The sequence below is a fragment of the Hemiscyllium ocellatum genome, chromosome 3 (assembly GCF_020745735.1).
Source record: "Hemiscyllium ocellatum isolate sHemOce1 chromosome 3, sHemOce1.pat.X.cur, whole genome shotgun sequence".
NCBI classification, from domain to species: domain Eukaryota; kingdom Metazoa; phylum Chordata; class Chondrichthyes; order Orectolobiformes; family Hemiscylliidae; genus Hemiscyllium; species Hemiscyllium ocellatum.
Window position 1 is genome coordinate 101,951,425 of NC_083403.1, and position 20,087 is coordinate 101,971,511.

The following is a 20,087-nucleotide window of genomic DNA, read 5'->3' on the forward strand; positions in this document are numbered from 1 at the left end:
AAATATCCAAGTGGGTGAGTGGTGGATTGATTGATTCGTGATTTTGAGGGCCATTGTGGTGCCTACCTTGGAGTAATGTCCCTACTTTGGAGCCAGGAGACTTGAGTTCAGGTCCCACCTGCTCCAGAAGTGTATAATAATGTCTCTGAACAGACTAATTAGAAAACATCTCCGAAAGGACCTGCCTGAGACCAAATGAATCTAGGGGACAGGTGATGGTGACATTAATTAAGAGATAATTATGCAAGCACTTGACTGGATGTGTGTACATAAAAATAAGTAATGTACAATTTATAGGAGGAACAAGTAATCAGTTTGTTTGGAGTTTGTGGACTGAGGAGTTTAAATAAAGCTCTGATCAGAAATGTGCATGACCAGATCCTGTCTAAATAGTATCTTACCTCTTGTATTTAACATAAAGCTATGGCTGATATCCAATCCTGACAATAACAGCTTGGCAACAGTGTGTAACCATAGTTCAACACATTTTTCAGCTCTGATCTCCAGCATCTGCAGTCCTCACTTTCTCCTTCTGTCACCTCTTCAAGCCTTGGACACCGAATTGATCCTTTTACCAGTTCAGCCTACCCAATGCTCTGAATTGGATGAGACTCCTGAAACAAATAAATAAAGTCTGTAGGCTGCCTCTGGTTTGGATCACACAGTAGATAAGTGTCCTTCAGGGTCGGGATCCACGATTTGTTTTTAAATAGAGATTGGAACCATATCAATAATATTCCTCCCCAAATTTTGGATCCGCCTAAGTTTATGGAATGCAGAAGGTGCAAGGCTATTCTGGTGTGCACTGGAATAATCTCAGCCAAGAAAGCCATAAATGAGTTTTTCCATGTAAAGTGCACATGCTGGCCTTGGGAAACATTGTATCAGTAACCTGGGAGATGCACTTATGGGAAGCCAATCAAGACATCCTTGAGATATCACCACCAGATGTCTAGAAGAATCCAAAGATAAAGAAGTCTTGAACTGTATTGCTCACCTCTTCATCTTCTTATAAGGAGGATTTCTTCCAGGTGACTGCCGATGTCAGAAATGTTCTGTTGAGAAAACTCGAGTCTTCTGGGAAACTATAGAAATATCATGCTAAGGAAGCTCAGTCTCCATTTGTCAACACAGTACTAATAGACATGCTGAAATTAAAGTCATAGATCTGTAAAGAATGGAAACAGACCCTTCAGTCCAACTCGTTCATGCTGACCAGATATCCTAAAATAATCTAGTCTCATTTCTCAGTGTTTGGCCCATAACCCTCTAAACCCTTCTGTTATGGACAAATCCCCTCAAAACATTTCAAGAAAGTAGCCCAGACCACATATTTTCTAGTTGTTTTAAGTAGGTGTAAGTGGATATTCCAGGAGTGATGTGGCTAGTCAAAACTCCTTAGTTTTAAACAAAACAGAATTTATTTACAGAGTACCAAATGAAACACAAACAAAAGAGACCAGAGTACAGAATAACTTAGCCCATCTGAAAACCCAGTCAATGCTACCACAACTTAGTAGTGCTGTTCCAAATATTTGCAACATCCCCATAAACAGCCCATGGCAAAAAAAGGTTAAATAAAACACAGGTTGTTACAAAAGAGATGTCAAAGAGAGAAAATCAGAACAGAGCATTTTCCTGGACCAGTAGCCTCAAAAACCTGACTGCCAGCCGCAAACAAAACAGCTTGCTAAAATCAAAGTAAAACCAGAGAAAAGCAAAGCTGGGAGAAGTGGCCACTCCCCTTTTATTGTACAGGTGTTTCTCAAAAACTTGAGGCAGTATCTGTTAGCTATAATCAAATTGCCCTAAAACCCATCCAAACCAGACACATCAGAATCTCTGCATTTACGACTCCTCTGAAAAAAACAAAGGGCAACCTCACCTTGTTACAGGAGCAGTACCGTCACACTTCCTATTCATGTACCCTTTTAAATGTTTTAATTGTATCAGCCTCCACCACTTCCTCTGGCAGCTCATTTCATAGATGCATGAACCTTCGCCATTAAAAACATTGCCCATTAGATCCCTTTTAAATCTTTCCCGCTCACCTTCAACCTATGTCCTCTTGAATTCGACTCCTTCACCCCAGGGAAAAGACCTTGGCTATTCAACCTATCCATACCCCTCATAATTTTATAAACCTCATAGCCTCTGACGCTGCAGGGAAAATACGCCAGCAATTTAGCCACTCCCTGTAGCTCAAACCCTCTAACCCTGGGAACATTCTTGCAAATCTTTTCTGAATCTTTTCAAGGTTCACAGCATCCTTCCGATAGCAGGAGACTAGAATTGAACGCAGTATTCCAAAACCAATGTCCTGTACAGCTGCAACATGACCTTCCAACTCCTAAGCTCAATGCACTGACCAATAAAGGCAAGCATACCAAATGTCTTCTTCACTGTGCTGTCTACCTACGACTCCACTTTCAAGGAACTGTGAACCTGCACTCCAAGGTCTTTTTGTTCAGCAACACTCCCATTAAGAGGATTGATGAGGGCAGAGTGATGAATGTGATCTACCTTACCATTAACACCTTACCATTAAGTGTATAAATCCTGCTCAATATGTCTTTCCAAAATACAGCACCTAACATTTATCTAAATTAAACTCCATCTGCCACTCCTTGGCTCAAGGACCCATTCAACTCTGAAGTAACCTTCGCTTTCCACTATACCACCAATTTTGGTGTCATGTGCAAATTCACTAACCATACCTCCTATTTTTGCACCTTGTCATTTATATAAGTGACAAGAAACAGCAGACCTAGCACCGATCCTTGTGGCACACCACTGCTCACAAGCCTCCAGTCTGAAAAGCAACCATCCCACTTTGAGCCAGTTCTGTATCCAAATGGTTAGTTCTCCCTGTATTCCATGTGTTCTAACTTTGCTAAGCAGTCTACCAAGTGTAACCTTGTCAAACACCTCACTCAAGTTCATATAGATCACATCCACCACTCTGCTCGCATCAATCCTATTTGTTATTTCTTCAAAAAACTCTATCAAGTTAGTGAGACATGATTTCCATGCACAAAAGCATGTTGACTATCCCTAATCAGTCCTGCCTTTCCAAATACATGTAAATCCTCTCCCTCAGGACCCCTTCCACATCTTGCCCATCACTGATGTCAGACTCATCAGCCTATACTTCCCTGGCTTTTCCTTACCACCTTTCTTAAAAAGTGGCACCACTTTAGCAAACTCTCAGTCTTCCGGCACCTCATCTGTGGCTATCAATGATCCAAATATCTCAGCAAGGGGCCCAGCAATCACTTACCTAGCTATAAAATACCCCCATCTCCTGCAACTCCACACTTAGGCCATCTTGCTGATCTTTAAGGGTCCCTATTCTTTCCCTGGTTACTCTTTTGTTCTTAATGTAATTGTAGAATCACTTTGGATTCTCCTTAAACCTATCTGCCAAAGGTGTCTCATGTTCCATTTTGCCCTCCTGATTTCCCTCTTAAGTATACTTTACTGCTGTTATATTCTTCTAGGGAATCACTCAATCCCTGATGTCTATACCTGACATATGTTTCCTTCTTTTTTCTCAAAACCTCAATTACTCTAGCTATCCAACATTCCCTACACCTACCAGCTTTGCCCTTTACTTGCAAACGTCCGACTCAAATCAACTTTTGTAAGTTCTTGATTAATACTGTCTAAATTGGCCTTCCTATATTTTAGAACTTTAACATTTTCATCCAATCTATTCTTTTCCATCACTGTTTTAAAACTAATATAATTATAATCACTGGCCCCAAAGTGCTCTGCCACTAACACCTCAGTCACCTGCCCTGCCTTATTTCAAAAGAGTAGGTCAAGTTTTGCTCCTTCTCTAGAAGGTTCATCCACATACTGAATCAGTTCACAAATTCCTCTCCATCCAAGTCTTAACACTATGGCAGTTCCAGGCTATGTTTGGCAAGTTAAAATTCCCTAACCCTACCATGCTATTATTCTTATACATAACTTATAAATTTGCCTTTCAATTTCCTGCTGACTATTGGGTGGTGTATAGTACAATCACAAGAAGTTGATCCACCCTTTCTTATTTCTCAATTCTACCCAAAAAAACTTCCCTAAACATACTCCCAGGAATAGCCTCCCGGAGTACAGCACATTATCCCTCATCAAAATGTCGCTCACCTCCTCTCTTGCCCCCCTCTATCCTTCCTATAGAATCCACACTCTGGCACTTTGAGCTGCCAGTCCTGTCCATCCCTGAGCAATATCTCTGTAATTGCTGTGATATTCCAATCCCATATTCCTAACAATGCTGTGAGTTCATCTGCCTTACCTGTTAGGCCTCTTACATTGATATAAATGCAGTTTAATTTACCTGTCATACTTCATTCCCTGTTTTGTTTCTGACTGTTTGACTTGCTCCTTTTCCCAAATGCACCAGTCTGAGTTTGATCACATTTCTCACTATCTCCAGCTATTTCTGTTTTGGTTTCAGATTTCTAGCATCCGCAGTTCTTTGTTTTTGTTTTGCATTAAACAGTATTCAGGTATTTGGAGCCAGCCTTCCTAAACTACATGCACTCACCATATAAATGGATCGTGTTCTTTTTGAGTTTTATTGTCGCTCGTCAACGAAAGTATATCCCTATCTAGCTAACCACAGCCAGATGATCTTAAAGGGATCAGGATAAAATGTTGTAAACCAGAATCATCAATAAAGCGAGGAATGAGCTGGGATTTTCAACCGTTCGATTATATTACCGCTCTCATTTGTTATGTGTTGGGTGCACTTTAATTATATTACACCAATATTACCCACCACCCTTTATCAGTGACTTAAAATAATTTACTTTTATTACTAAAATATTAAAATTATAAAATACTAAATTAAAATTAATGCTAGTTTAAAATTAACCTAAAACCTTATTTAAAACAATCTAAAATTAAAAGTTATTAAACTATGTCAAATGGAGAATCCTATAAAAATCCTTAAAAGCTCGATAGTCAAAGATAGCACAAGATTTGTGATGTTTTGAGCAAAGGTTTTAAATTTCTCGATCCCGAGGTCTTTCATTAGTTCATTGTTCTTTTCAAACCATTTTCCTCGGGATCCCATCACAAATCCACAAAAGGATATTCTTGTTCCTTTTGTGAGGACCATTATTTCCTTTTCTAGATGGTTATATTTTTCTTTTCTTCCCAAGCCTGTTCCAGTGAGTTAATTTGCATGTCCATTCTAATCGTTACATCTACCACAATAACATGATTTTCCTTCTTAAAAATTAAATCCAGTATCCATAATTTCCCAGTATTATCTTTTATGCATAGTTCCACGTATGTTATCCATCCTTTTATCTTGATAAACTTTATTAAGTCTTCCATTATTCTATTGTGTCTCTTAATCGTTATATTTTTTACGTAGGGTCACCATCCTGAAATATGTACAATCGTTTCTGAGTTATCATTGCATCGCCAACAATTCTTGATGTCAAATGGCCTTCCATAAGCTAGAGACGCCCTTGTAGGATATAAGTTCGTTAGTAATAAAATTGAATTTATTACTTTGGAAGTCTTCATATATTGAATTTTTGTCAACCAATTATTGGAGAAATTATTGTTCTTGAAATAATGGATGCCCACCCCTTGACAGGGCAAGGCCATCCTGAAATATGTACAATCGTTTCTGAGTTATCATTGCATCGCCGACAATTCTTGATGTCAAATGGCCTTCCATAAGCTAGAGACGCCCTTGTAGGATATAAGTTCGTTAGTAATAAAATTGAATTTATTACTTTGGAAGTCTTCATATATTGAATTTTTGTCAACCAATTATTGGAGAAATTATTGTTCTTGAAATAATGGATGCCCGCCCCTTGACAGGGCAAGGCCATCCATTTCTGAAATTCTATAAACATTCAGTTGGTATAGTTCTTATTATTTAATTCCTCTATACCATTATTCTCCTCATCAGTGATATCCATTTCTTCCAGTTGTCGATTTATATTTGGATTCCAAATCTTCTCTAAAACTTTCAATTTACTAAGTTTTTGCATTTTTGTAGCTATACTAACACCGTTGAATGAAAATGAGGCATGTAAAATTTCATCCTCGGATTTGTATAGCATTTCATATTTCCTTAGAATAGCAATTGGAATAAATGTAGACAATTTATTCAACGCAAGGCCACCATCACAGGTCTTAGTATATAAAAACCCATCTGTGATGGATTGTGGGAGATGTAATATTTCTTTTACTGCACTTTTAATTATACTATCAAGTTTATTAAGATAGTTTAATGATACTTCTGATAAAATTAAATAATAATAAAGTCTAGGGATAAAATAGACTTTTAAGAGTTCCAATTTCTGTACAGGTTTTAAAAGAGATCCTTTAAGATTATCTATCCAAATATCTAATTGGTCTTCCCAGTTTGATTGGCTTACCCCAATTCATGGATCAATTTTTGCACCTAGATATTTATCGGTGCTTCCTGGATCTATAAACTGTATATTTCCCTCATTAAATTTCCAATTAGCCCTATCATTATAAATAAAGGTTTTATTTTTATAAGCAAAGTAGAATCCTTTTGTTTTTCTTACATTAACCTCCATCCCAGTATTATTACAAAATGTTTCTATCAGTTTTAAATTGTATGCCATTCCTTCATAGGATTGGCTGATCAAAGCTATATCATCAGCAAACGCTAAGGTTGTGCAATGATAACTCTCTTTGTCTTGACCCAAAAATATTCCTTTTTATCTTTCTTCAATAGAACTTGTAAGGGAGTCCATAACTATATTAAAGAGAATCGGTGACAAAGAGTCACCTTGTTTAACCCCTCTTAAAATTTTGATCATATTCGTTTTACAATTAAAACCTTCAATCCGAGTAAAATTATTATTATATAAGCTCATAATTAATTTCATAAAAACTGGAGGGAGTTGAATTCTCTTAAGGGCATTTATTATCAATTTGTGCCCAACGGTATCAAAGGCTTTAGCCAGGTCCACAAATACCACAGATAAGTCGATTTTCTTTTTCTTAACTCCATTAATGATATTCTCCAAAATTGTAATGTTCTCTTCACAACCTGCTACTCCTGCCAAAAAGACTTTTTGCCATTTATTTAAATGTATAACTATACTTAACCTATTAGCTATAATTTTTATAAAAAGCCTAAGCAAAATCAGGCCTATTGTGATGGGTCTCCAATTATTAATATCCTTTAAACCAACCTCATCACTAACTTTGGGGATTAATACAGTTCTACTTATTTTTACTATATCAAGGATATTGCCTGTTTTCAACCATTTGGTATAAATCCTGGGGATTATCATATTATCTTTATTAAATATTCTAATCACTTCTTTAAGCGTCATCTGATCCGGCCCCGCCGCGGTTTTAACGTCCATTGCCTTAACGGCCTGATTGACGTCCTCTACCATTATAGGGCCGGTCAGCATGTCACACATTGATCCCTCAATTTGACCTTTATAATTGACAAAACCTCTCAAATTACTTTTATCATTAGGATTAGATAATCTATTTTTAAAATAATCCTCCAATTCCTCCTTGCTAAGCGGACATTCGCATTTAGCCGGAGCTCCCATCATAGTTCTTGCTAAATACTGTCTCTTATTCTTATATAAAACCTTTAAACTTACCTTTTTTCCTACTATATCTTCTTTTAGCGATATTTACCCTCGTCTTGTCTATTATCCTTCTGCTTAGTAATTAATCCCTTTTTATATTTCAATTCCTTTGACCTATTGCTCTCATCATTGGTCCCTAATTTACCAATTATCATATCCATAATGCTGTCATAGTCATTTATTATACGTTTGCTTTTACTTATTTTGTCCTCCAACATCTCTACTAATTCTATTAATGATTCATCTTTAGATTCTACATTCCCATTACTATTATTATTTCCTTGATGGTTATATTCATCTATTACTATCTCCTCTGTTGGAGTATCTAAATCTAGATCACTATTCTCTTCACTTCTACTATCATTAATGGGGACTACTTCCTGACTTGTGTCCACAACTTTATCGCTAATCTTATGATGTTTAACTAACAATCTTCTTGTATCAGAAATTTGTTTTGACATCTTAGTTTTCAATTTTTCAGCGATAAGTTTATTAATATTTTTACAACCTATAAATTCCTGTTCTAATTGTTGTAACATTTGTTATTTCGGAGTTGGACCATACTCCTCTTTTACCTTTCTGTACTTTTTCCAAATTATCTTTTTTCTCTTTATTTCTTCTAGTATTTTTCAAATTAGGGTGCACATGCCTCTCGTGCTGTCCTAAACCTATAGCTGTTGTAAATTTGAGCGGGCAAATTTCACATTGGAATGATTTACCTTCTTCCTTTTCTTTTACAGTACTATTACATTTTGGATAGTGGCACGCGACTGAGTGGTAACTACCCTCCTAGCAGCATTTACTACATTTAACTCTCACAGCTTTAATCCCTTTACATAATTTTAAGTGTTTTCAAAACATTCCAGTCGTATTATAAATGTTATTACAAAATTAACATATAAAATTATCTAACAGATATTCTAATATTATTTCTATTTTATCTTTCTCATTAACAACCGGATGAATAATCCTATTCTCACTTTTCTCTTTATTGCTCTCTGGTTCTCCAATTTGACTAAAATCAAAGGGTCCTTTAAAATTCGAATTAAAAATTGTCCGGCTATTACAAGATTCTAGAGGGGCCTTCTCTATGAATCCTTCAATTCAAACTTGATCATGAATCCTCTGGACTTTATTACTGGCTTCCTCGTGCCTGCCAGAGGGCAGCCGTGCCGGAGTAACTATCATGGTCTCTTCCGTTTGCATAGAAACGGATAGACTAGTCCTTGTTTGACTAACACATTTAGCACACGGTGTCTCCAATAACAACCGTGCAGGGCGGCTATTTTCCCAGTCTCCCACCCAACCGGAAATTTTGGAATTCGACATAATCGCCGCTGCCAAAAATAGGTTTCTAACATTGACCGGTAGGTCACCAGCCGTCTCGTATCTTTTCTCTGGTCGTATTAGCCGACCTGAATAGAGTAATGCTCATGCAACAGAAAGAGAACGTTAAAACTGTCAGTGGCTACACAGCACTGGATAAAACCAAAGGTAAAACCAATGATAAATCCACGCCGGTATAGCCTCTTAAACAAGATAAAACCACTCCTCTCACAGGTCTTTTCCAGGGGAGCCACGTGAAGCAACAACTCTCTACCACCATCACTGTCCCCTGCCATAACTTGTACTCCCTATATGCCAAACAAGCCGAACAACATTATCCCCATCCAAAAAGTAATTTTCCCCATCTACCCTCCTACTGAATATTTTTTTCTCTGTTTCTTTCTTTTCCTTTGTGTCATTTTTTTACTGTCCCTTTAGTGCTGTCACCTGCGACAGAACGGATTCACTGGCAAGTGGGAGGCCTTTAAAAGTGAAAAAGCTAGAGTTCAAGGTTTAAATGTTCCCATGAGGGTGAAGGGCAAGGTTGGCAGGAATAGGGAACACTGGATGAGAAGATATTGAGGCTTTGACCAGGAAAAAAGTGTGGGTCAGGCACACGAAGCTGGGATCAAGGGAATGCCTGGAAGTATACAGGGAATACAGGAGTTTACTGAAGAATGAAATCAGGAGGGCAAAAAGGGACAGAAGATAGCCTTGATTGAGGAGACTAGGTGAGTCCAAAGAGGTTCTTTAAATATATTAAAGGGGAAAGAATAACTAGAGGGAAAATAAGGGCCCCACAAGGACCAAAGTGGACAACTATGTGTAGAACCACGGGAGATGGTCGAAGTTCTCAGTGAATATTTCTCCTCTGTGTTTACTATGGAGAAAGACATGAAATTAGTGTTAATATCTTGGAGACAGTTCATATCACAATTGAGGAGGTGTTGGATATATTAGAGCATACGAAGATGGATAAATCTCCTAGTCCTGACCAAATATAACCAAGAACACTACGAGAGGCTAGGGAGGAAATTGCAAGGTATAATTCTAACCAGCGGAGTGTTTGCCCCCCAATACCCATTGATTCCAGTTTTGCCAGGGCTCCTTGATGCCATACTCCATCAATGCGGCCTTAATGTCAAGGGCTGTCAATCTCACCTCACCTCTGGAATTCAGCTCTTTTATCCCTTGTTGAACCAATCTAATAACTGCAGCAGGTGGTGAAGGAACCCATAAGAGGAAAAAATGTACTTGACCTCATCCTTGTTAATCTGCAGAATCATCTGTCCTGACAGTATAGGTAAATGTGACCACTGCACGGTCTTTGTGGAGATGAAGTCCTGCCTTCACATAGAACCTCCATTGTGTTGCGTGGTACTATCACCATGGCAAATAGAACACACTTCAAAATGATCTAGCAGCTCAAGATTGGGCATCCATGAGGCACTGTGGGCCATCAACAACGGCAGGACTATATTCCTGCACAATCTGCAACCTCATGGCCTGGCATATCCCCACTCAACCATTACCATCAAGCCAGGGGACCAACCCTGATTCAATGGAGAATGCAGATGGGCATGCCTGGATCAGCATCAGACATACCTAAAAATGAGGTGTCAACCTGATGAAGCTACCAAACATTCACACCACACAAATGCCAGACAATGACTATTACCAATAAGAGACATTCTAACCACTGCCCCTTGACATTCAGCATACCAAACAGCAGAAACAGCAAGTGCTAGACAGAGCGAAGCAATCCCATAACCAATGGATCAGATCTAAGCTCTGCAGTCCTTCCACATCCAGTCGTGAATTGTGGTGGGCAATTAAACAACTCACTGAAGGAGGACGCTCCACAAATATCCTCAATGACGGAGGAGCCTAGCACATCAGTGCAAAAGTTATGGCTGATGGATTTGCAACAATCTTCAGTCAGAAGTGCCCAGTGGATGATCAATCTTGGGTTCCTCCAGTGGTCCCTAGCATTACAGATACTAGTCTCCAGCCAATTCAATTCATTCCACTTGATATCAAGAAATGGCTGGAGTACATTTTGCACCCTTGCCACCTTCAGTGCTTCCTCCAAGCGTTGTTCAACATGGAGGAATACTGATTCGTCAGTTGAAGGAAGACTTCAGTATGTCCAGAGTCGATGTCAAGGACTTCCAAGGCAACTCCCTCCTGACTGTGTCCTACTGTCCTGCTGCCTCTGCTGGTTCTGGGTCTGAATGACTATGTCAGGCTGTTGCTTGACTAGTCTATGAGACAGCTCTCCCAATTTCAGTACTAGTCCCCAGATGTTGCAAAGGAGGACTTTGCATGGTCGACATGGTTGCCATTGTCTTTTCCAGTTCCAAGGTCAATGCCAGTCCATCCGGGTTCATTTCTTTGTGACTTTCTAGCGATTGATACAACTGAGTGGTTTGCTAGGCCATTTCAAAGGGCAGTTGAGAGTCAACCACATTACTATGGCTCTGGACTCACATGTAGGCCATACCTAGTAAGGATGGCAGATTTCCTTCCCAAAAAGGTATTAGTCAACTGGCTAATTTTTCTAACAATTGACAATAATTTCATGGTCATCAGTCGACTCTAAATTCCAAATTTTCTTTTATTGAATTCAAATACTGCCATCTGCCGTGGCGGGATTTGAGCACAGGTCCCCCGATCATTCTTCTGGGTTTCTGAATTAATTGACAAGCATTAATATCACTAGGCCACCGCCTGTCCCTTTGGATCAGTCAGGGCACTGATTATAGAGCTTGGGGAGTTATGTTGCAGTTGGAGAGGACGTTGATGAGGCCACACCTGGAGTATTATGTTCAGTTTTGATCACCTTGTTATAGGAAGGATGTTATTAAACTGGCAAGAGTGTGGAAGAAATTTACAAGGATGTTGCCTGAACTCAATAGTTTGAGTTTTAGGGAGAGGTTGGACAAGCTAGGACTTCTTTCTTTTGAGTGTAGGAGACTGAGGGATGACCTTACAGAGGTGAATAAGATCGTGAGAGGCATGGATAGGGTAAATGCACTCAGTCTTTTTCCCAGGGTTGGGGTATCAAGGACTATAGGGCATCAGTTTAAGGTTAGAGGGGAAAGTATAAAAGGGAACCTGATGGGAAACTTTTTCACATAGAGGGTGGTACGCATATGGAATGAGCTGTAAGTGGAAGTGGTTGAGGCAGGTACATCAACAACATTTAAAAGGCATTTGGACAAATGTATGGATAGAAAAGTGTTAGAAGGATATAGGCCAAATACAGGGAAATGGGGTTAGCATGAACGGACATTTTGGTTGGCATGGACCAGTTTGGACTAAACGTCCTGTCTCCGTGCTGTGGGATTTTCTGACTCTATGACTCTATAACTCCTACTCCAGTGTACATATATGAACCTAGCTGACATTTGAATGCAGTATTGATTTTGTGTTACACCAGAGTTTCTGTTCTTCCACACTAGATACAGTCCCTTGTCTGCCATTTTACGTGGACATGAATTATCCCTTGGGATTATTTGAAGAATGGTAGAGGACATCGCCATGTGTCCTTACCAACATTTAACTCTCACTACATTGTTGTTTTTATGTTACCAAGATGTTTGCTAATTGACTGTCATTTTTCTGTTAATGATTTCCCTGTCAAACAATTAGATTAGATTAGATTAGATTACTTACAGTGTGGAAACAGGCCCTTCGGCCCAACAAGTCCACACCGACCCGCCGAAGCACAGCCCACCCATACCCCTACATTTACCCCTTACCTAACACTACGGGCAATTTAGCATGGCCAATTCACCTGACCCGCACATCTTTGGACAGTGGTAGGAAACCGGAGCACCCGGAGGAAACCCACGCAGACACGGGGAGAATGTGCAAACTCCACACAGTCTGTCGCCTGAGTCGAGAATTGAACCTGGGTCTCAGGCGCTGTGAGGCAGCAGTGCTAACCACTGTGCCACCGTGCCGCCCACAAATTGAGGGTGTCTTGAAAATATGAAAACCTCATTAACCTGCAAGTTTCCATTCCCTCAACTCTTTCACAGTTCCTTCTCTGTCACCTCCTTACTGTCCACTAACATCTGTTCATTGTCCCATGGTGATCGTTATCCAGTCCTTTGTTGGTCCAACTCTTCTTCTGTCTCTTCGGGCTCTCGCTCCACTTATCATTTACTTTTTACTCCTCTGCTCATCCTATCTTCTGCTTTAAAACCAACATCTTGCTCGCTACCATCAGTGCTGGCCAAGGGTCACTGAATCTGAAATATTAACTCTGATTTCTGATTAACTCAGATGCTGCCAGACCTGCTGAACCTTTCCAGCAAATTTTTGCTTTCCTGATCAAAGATCCCCCTCTCTCTATTGTACTGATCCCATTCCATATTATCCCACCTCCTTTTCCTTTTTGCCTCCTCAGTGTTAATTATTCTTGAATATTCAGGTCTTAACTATGGTTTCCACTGCATATGCATTGTTAGATGTTACAGCTAGAAACAAAAGTTGTGTACAATAGGGAACATTTTCACTGCTATATCTGGACATGTAAGAGAGCAGTGTTTCTTTTGTACTAGCAGCCTGTAAAATTGAACAAAATGGAGGTCTCATTTCTTCAAGATTGAGGTGTATTTATTCAAATGTCACAGGATTCATCTCAGCATATGTGGTTCAGTGGTTAGCACTGCTGCCTCACAGCACCAGGGACCTGAGTTTAAATCCACCCTTTGGTGACTGTCTGTTTGTGTTTGCACATTCTCCTTGTATCTGTGTGGATTTTCTCCAGATGTTCTGATTTCCTCCCACAGTCCAAAGATGTTCAGGTTAGATGGATTGACCATGTTAAATTGCCCGTAATGTCTGGAAATGTGCGGGCTAGGTGGATTAGTCACGGGAAATGCATGGTTACATAGATGCGGTGGGTCTGGGTGGGATGCTATTCGAGGGTCACTGTGGACTCGAAGGGCTGATTTGCCTGCTTACACATAGTAGGGATTCTGTGATTTTATATCATGGTAATAGTGCATGAATAAACAAAAAGCATTTTAAATTTAACTTGAAAAACTGACCCATATTGGTGCCAGAAGAAACACTGATGAATCCTGCAAAAAAAGGAGTAAGTCACATTGACATTTATGATATTAAAGCAAAAAAATGCAAGTTGACGTTACTAGTAGTTACATAAAACAACACCAGTGCTGAGCCAGCTATATACTTCTGTGAGCAAGATATATTGGATTAAATTTATTTAGCAGTTGAGAGCTAACTGAAGAGGACAGCAGAACCCAGATGTCATTTTCCACAAGCCATCTCTAGTCAAAATCATATTACCAGATATACTGATACGAATTTCAAGACCTCAGGCAGGTTATAGGCAAAATAAAAGACAGAAACATCCTGGTAAATATCTTCTGAACCCCCTCCAGCTTAATACTATCCTTCACCCAGTTATTAGAAGGATATTATTAAATTGGAGAGGGTTCAGAAGAGATTTATCAGGATGTTGCTGGGTATGGAAGGTTTGAGTCTTTAAGAAAGGTTAGATAGGCTGGGACTTTTTTCACTGGAGCATAGGATTTGAAAGGTGTCTTTATATAAGTTTATAAAATCATGAAGGATATAAATAGGGTTAATGGTAGGTTCTTTTCCCGAGGATGGGGGATCTTCAAGACTGGGGACACATTTTTAAGGTGAGAGGAAAGAGATTTAAAAAAGACGTGAAGAGCAATTTTTTTATACCAAGGATATAACGACCTTGGCTATTCAATCTATACATGCCTTTCCTGATTTTATAAATCTCTATGAGATGTGACCTTATCTGGAATATGAATAGGAAGAGTTTAGAGGAATATAGGCCAAATGCTGGCAAATGGGACTAGATTAATTTTGTTGGCATGGACGAGTTGGACCGAAGAGTCTGTTTTGTGTGCACAACTCTAAGTAGCTAATTGGTTCTTGATCTAATGAGCCTTCTTGCAGGAATGGATGGAGTATTAATCGCTCCTGAAGTCACCTGTCACAATATCTGGTGCTCAGTGTAATCCTAGCCTATTCCTCTGTTCATTTTGTTTGCACTAATATGGTTTCCAGTTCTCATCTGTCCAAAGTATCCAGAACCTATTCATGATATTTATGTAGATATGAATAGAAAATAGGTGTAGGGAGGTAATTATTCTCTCACCAAGTTATTCTGATGGAAACAAAATTCAGATATATATACACATGTTAGGTCAACATTCCTGTTTGGGATACAACACAGCAGCAAATGCACAAGTAGAAATATGTTGCTCTTTGGATGGGCTAGGGTAGGTGTTGGGTATGCTATTTGCATTGATATTGTGGTCTTTGCACATAAAATGCCAATAGAGATTTAGAGAGAAGTCATTGTAAAGAAGGAGCACTGAAAAGCAGCGACAATGCACTTCCACACAAGTCATGTCAATCATCACCATGACAATATCCCCTAAAGGGCTTGGAAACAATCAGGCATGTAGAATGTAGTCTACACATGTGTGGCTGTTTGGACAGAGCATTAGGATACTGAAATCCCACAGGCATCAGTAAGGATAGATAATCTGTACTACATCATGACTTTTCGTTGACGTGAACAACATATATTTAGGGGAGGTCTTGGCGCAGTGGTATTATCGCAACATTCTTAATCCAGAAAACCAACTATTGTTCTTGGCACCCAAGTTTTGAATTCACAAGCTCGAGCAAAACTGGAATCAATGGGAATCAAGGACAACCACTCCACTTGTTGGAGTCATACCTGACACAGCGGAAGATAGTTGTGGTTGTTAGAGGTCAGTCAACACCAGACGTTTGCAGGGGTTACTCATGAAAGTGTACTAGGTTCAACCATCTTCAGCTGGTTTATCAATGAACTTCTCTCCTTCATAAGGTTAGAAGTAGGGATGTTTGCAGATATTTGCATAATGGTCAACACCATCACAACTGCCCAGATACTGAAACAGTCTATATTTAAATGCAACAAAATCTGGAAAACATCTAGGATTAGACTGGCATGTATAAAGTAATATTTGGCCACACAAATGCCAGGTAATGACCACTTTCCCTAAGGGACAATCTCAGCACCGCCCCTCAACATTCAGCAGTGTTATCAGCACTGAATCCTGCACTGTGAACATTCTGGAGATTACCATTGCCAGAATCTCAACTGGATGTACCACATAAACACAGTATCCACAAGAGCAGGTCAGAAACAAGGATTACTGTAGCAAGTGACTGACTTCCTGACTCCCCAAAGCCTGTTCACCATCTCTAAAGCATAAATCAGGAGTTGTCACCCACTTGCCTGGATGGATGCAGCTCCAACAACACCCCAAGAAACTTAACACAATCCAGGACAAACCAGAAAGCTTGATTGGCACCATATCCACAAGCTTTCAACAACTGATGATAAGGAACAGCAGAAATTCACCAAAAATCCTTTGACAGCACCTTCCAAACCCATGACCGCTTCCATCTACAAAAACAAGGACAGCAAATACATGGGAACACCACTACCTACAAAAGCTCTCCTCAACGTTACCAACCATTCTGACTTGGAAATATATTGCTAGTCCTCCACTGTCACTGGGTCGGAATCCTGAAATTTCCTCCCAAAGGGTATCACGAGTGGGCTGCACTGGTTCAAGAAGGCGGCTCAACACTACCTTCTCAACAGCAACTAGGGATGAGTATTAAATACTGGTCAGCTAATGACACCATGTCCCACAAGTGAATTAAAGAAGTTGAAAAGTTAAAGTTGATTTATACTTTGCTTCTAGTATTTTTTATTTCTGATATTTATTCAAATTTAATATGACGTATCATGAAGTATATGGTCTATGGTTATGTAGACAAGTTTCAAACATACAAAGTAGTGGTCCCAACATTTTATATTCTTTGCTTATTTAATTGACAGCGGAGTTGCCATTGATATAAAATTTATAAATCCACTTTTCAAAATATTTCATTATTTAGAGCCATAATTATAGTTATTTATGGAGTGTACAGATGGAACTTATCACTGCAATTGCAAACCTGCCAACCTAAACTCAACTTATACAGGATTTTCCTCCTTTCTGATATTTGTTGCAGTCATAGGATGAGTATCGTATTTCATTTATCCAAATACATAAAACACAATATGATTGAAGAAACTGGCTCTATCTGGTAATAATATGGATTTGTGCCTGTATGTGGCTAATAACTAATGTGGTTAACCAATCTATGGCATTGGCTTTTCATTGTGTAATTAAGTGGTAAAACTGTTCTTACACTCTCTTTGGTCTAGACATAGAGTCATGGAATTGTACAGTAAAGGAACAGGCCCTTTGGTCCAACTTGTCCTTGCAAACGAATATCCTAAATTAATCTTGTCCCATTTTCCAACATTTGGCCCATAGCTGTCTAACACTTACCTATTCGTATACCCATCCAGTCGCCACATCCTCTGGAAACTCATTCCTTACTGGCACCATCCTTTGTGTGAAAAAGCTGCCCTTAGGTCCCTTTTAAATTTTTCCCATCTCAGCTTAAACCTATGCCCTCTAATTTTGAATTTCCCTATGCTGGGAAAAAGGCCTTAGTTATTCACCCTATCCATGCCCCTTATCATTTTATAATCCCCTCGGCTTCTGACGCTCCAGGGAAAATAGCCCCACCCTATTCAGTCTCTCCCTATAGCTCAAACCCTCCAACCCTGGCTACATTCCTGTAAACCTTTTCTGAACACTTTCAAGTTTTGCATCTTCTTTCCTATCACAGGGGTATCAAAATTAAATGCAGTATTCCAAAAGTGCACTGACCAATAAAGACAAGTGTACCAAAGTCTTCTTCATTACCCTGCCATCCTGCAACTCCTTTTTCGAGGAACAATAAACCTGCACCCCAAGGTCTCTTTGTCTGGCAACTCTCCTCAGCACCCTATCATTAAATGTATAAGTCCTGCTCTGATTTACCTTATCAAAATGCAACACTTCACATTTACCTAAATTAAACTCCATCTGCCACTCCTCAAACCATCAGCCTATTTGTACTCTGAGACAAACTTCTTCAGTGTCCACTACACTACCAACTTTGGTGTCATCCGCAAACTTGACAATACCTCCTCCTATCACATCCAGATCATTTATATAAATGACACAAAGCAGTGGACCCAGCACTGATCCTTGCAGCACACCACAGGTCAGCACACCCCAGGTCACTCCCCTCTATCTGCTACCTTCAAGGCAATTTTGTATCCAAAAAGCTGGCTCTCCCTGGATTTCATGTGATCTAGCCTTGCTAACTAGTCTAACATGCGGAACCTTGTCAAACGCCTTGCTGAAGTCCTTTTTCTTACAACCGCTGAAACAAACAAAAAACCTATTCGAGGAGTTGTAATAAAGCAGAAATGCAAGATGACACTAAAAATTATATTCAACCAATATAAAATTGTAAAATTAATTAGTCAATGAATACATACATTAGTACAATTATCTCCAATTCAGAGTGCAGTGAACTGACGGAAAGTCTTTATTATTTTCAGTCCGTATTCACAACTTCCACATGAGTTGCTCAAAAGCAACTAATAAATGATCTTTCAGTATAAAAAGAAATCATGTTAACCAGTGTTATAAATATTATAAACTTTCTAAGAAGGTTTATGCATAGGCATTTCGAGTGAAATTGCAAATGAATTAGAAAGGAATATTTTTATAACTTTGTTTGAATTAGTGTCAGGTTTAAAGTGGAACATCTGCAGTTGGCAATGTGGCAGCCAATCTAAATACATGAAAATAATTGATAATCATCAAAACATACAAAGTCTATATTTACAACATTAAAATAGACATTTCTATCTCATGAATAATGTTGTTTGGTGGAGCAATCCTAAATTATCCTTCATTTTATTCAGGATCTATGGGCTTACCTGGAGTTAGTAAAGAGGGATCCCCAGGAAAGCCTGGTGCACCTGGAAATGCTGGAAATCCTGGAAACACAGGGAGGCCTGGGCCTCCCGGTCCACCTGGAACATGTCATCCATCTCTATGCTATGGAACAATTGGAGGAAGAGATCCCTTTAGAAAAGGACCAAACTATTGAAGCTGGATCATCAACCATATTGGATGAATGGACTTGGAGTGAGTTTATGATATTACTAAGTCTGGTGCTTATTATTTTTAAAATCCTAAAAGAAATCTCAGGATAATTTACATGAGTGTACCCATGTTCTGCTATGTCAAACAACTTTTAATTAGGCATTCTAAGACTGCTTATTAGAGGTCTTTATCTTCATATACAATCCTAGCTTTTACTCTACTTTTTGTTTCAATTATATTGTTTGTATTTGTTATTTAATGCTTTGCTTAAAGGTGGAGAGGTCAGATATTGTAACGTTTGTTATTGAGTTTGCTGTACAACCTTGTTTGGTACATGAGTATGTGTTGGGTTTTTTTTAATCTTGGTCACTTCTTTAGTGTCATGTATTGCACTATTTGTATATTTTTAAAAGTTGAATCCATTAAATTAATACGGCAACAGATATCAACAATTATAAAGAATGAAGTCTATAACTTCTTAACAAAGTTGTCTATGTCCTCTGTCTGAGATATTTACTAAAAACAGAAAAGATATCACATTGGCAAATTTTCACCATGCATTCATTGGGACAAAAGTTGAATCTGAAACAATCACAACAATTGATGCAAGAGGTGAAAAAGCTGGTGATTAGTTGGTAAGTTGATTCTATTTGGCCAAGGCATTACCATCAAAGCCTACTTGCTAATCAATATCCTTTTTTTCCCTGTGATGTAAATTGTTGTGATCATATAAAACGTAGCATTGATGCTTTTGACTTGATAAATGCAAGATGAAAAGCTTCAGTGACGTGTCTGTCTTTTCAGCAATGTTTAGGTTCTGTATCACCAAGCGATTCTTTTAGCTTAATACAATCACAATTTAATTATTTTCACTTGCAGTTTATGCCTAAGTGGCTTCTAAAAATGTAAAGTCAAATAATGCCATCTCCTGCTTTGAAAATTTCCCTCATTTGCCTTGTCTTTATTTGCTGTTTTCTGTACTTTTGTAAGGCCTTACTAAAAATTAATTTTGTGAGGTTTGAAACTAAACATCAAAATACAGTTCTACTAGGAT

General features: G+C 38.9%; 1 protein-coding gene across 1 annotated transcript in view; it reads left to right on the plus strand.

Annotated features, from left to right (window-relative positions):
• col21a1 (collagen, type XXI, alpha 1) overlaps positions 1-19,167 on the plus strand; it is a 457,104-nt gene extending 437,937 nt beyond the window's left edge. Inside the window, exon 30 of the mRNA XM_060854885.1 lies at positions 18,850-19,167. Within this exon, the coding sequence (XP_060710868.1) occupies positions 18,850-19,037 (188 nt within the window). The 3' untranslated portion in view covers positions 19,038-19,167. The remainder of the gene's footprint in view (positions 1-18,849) is intronic.
• The last annotated feature ends 920 nt before the right edge of the window (positions 19,168-20,087 follow it).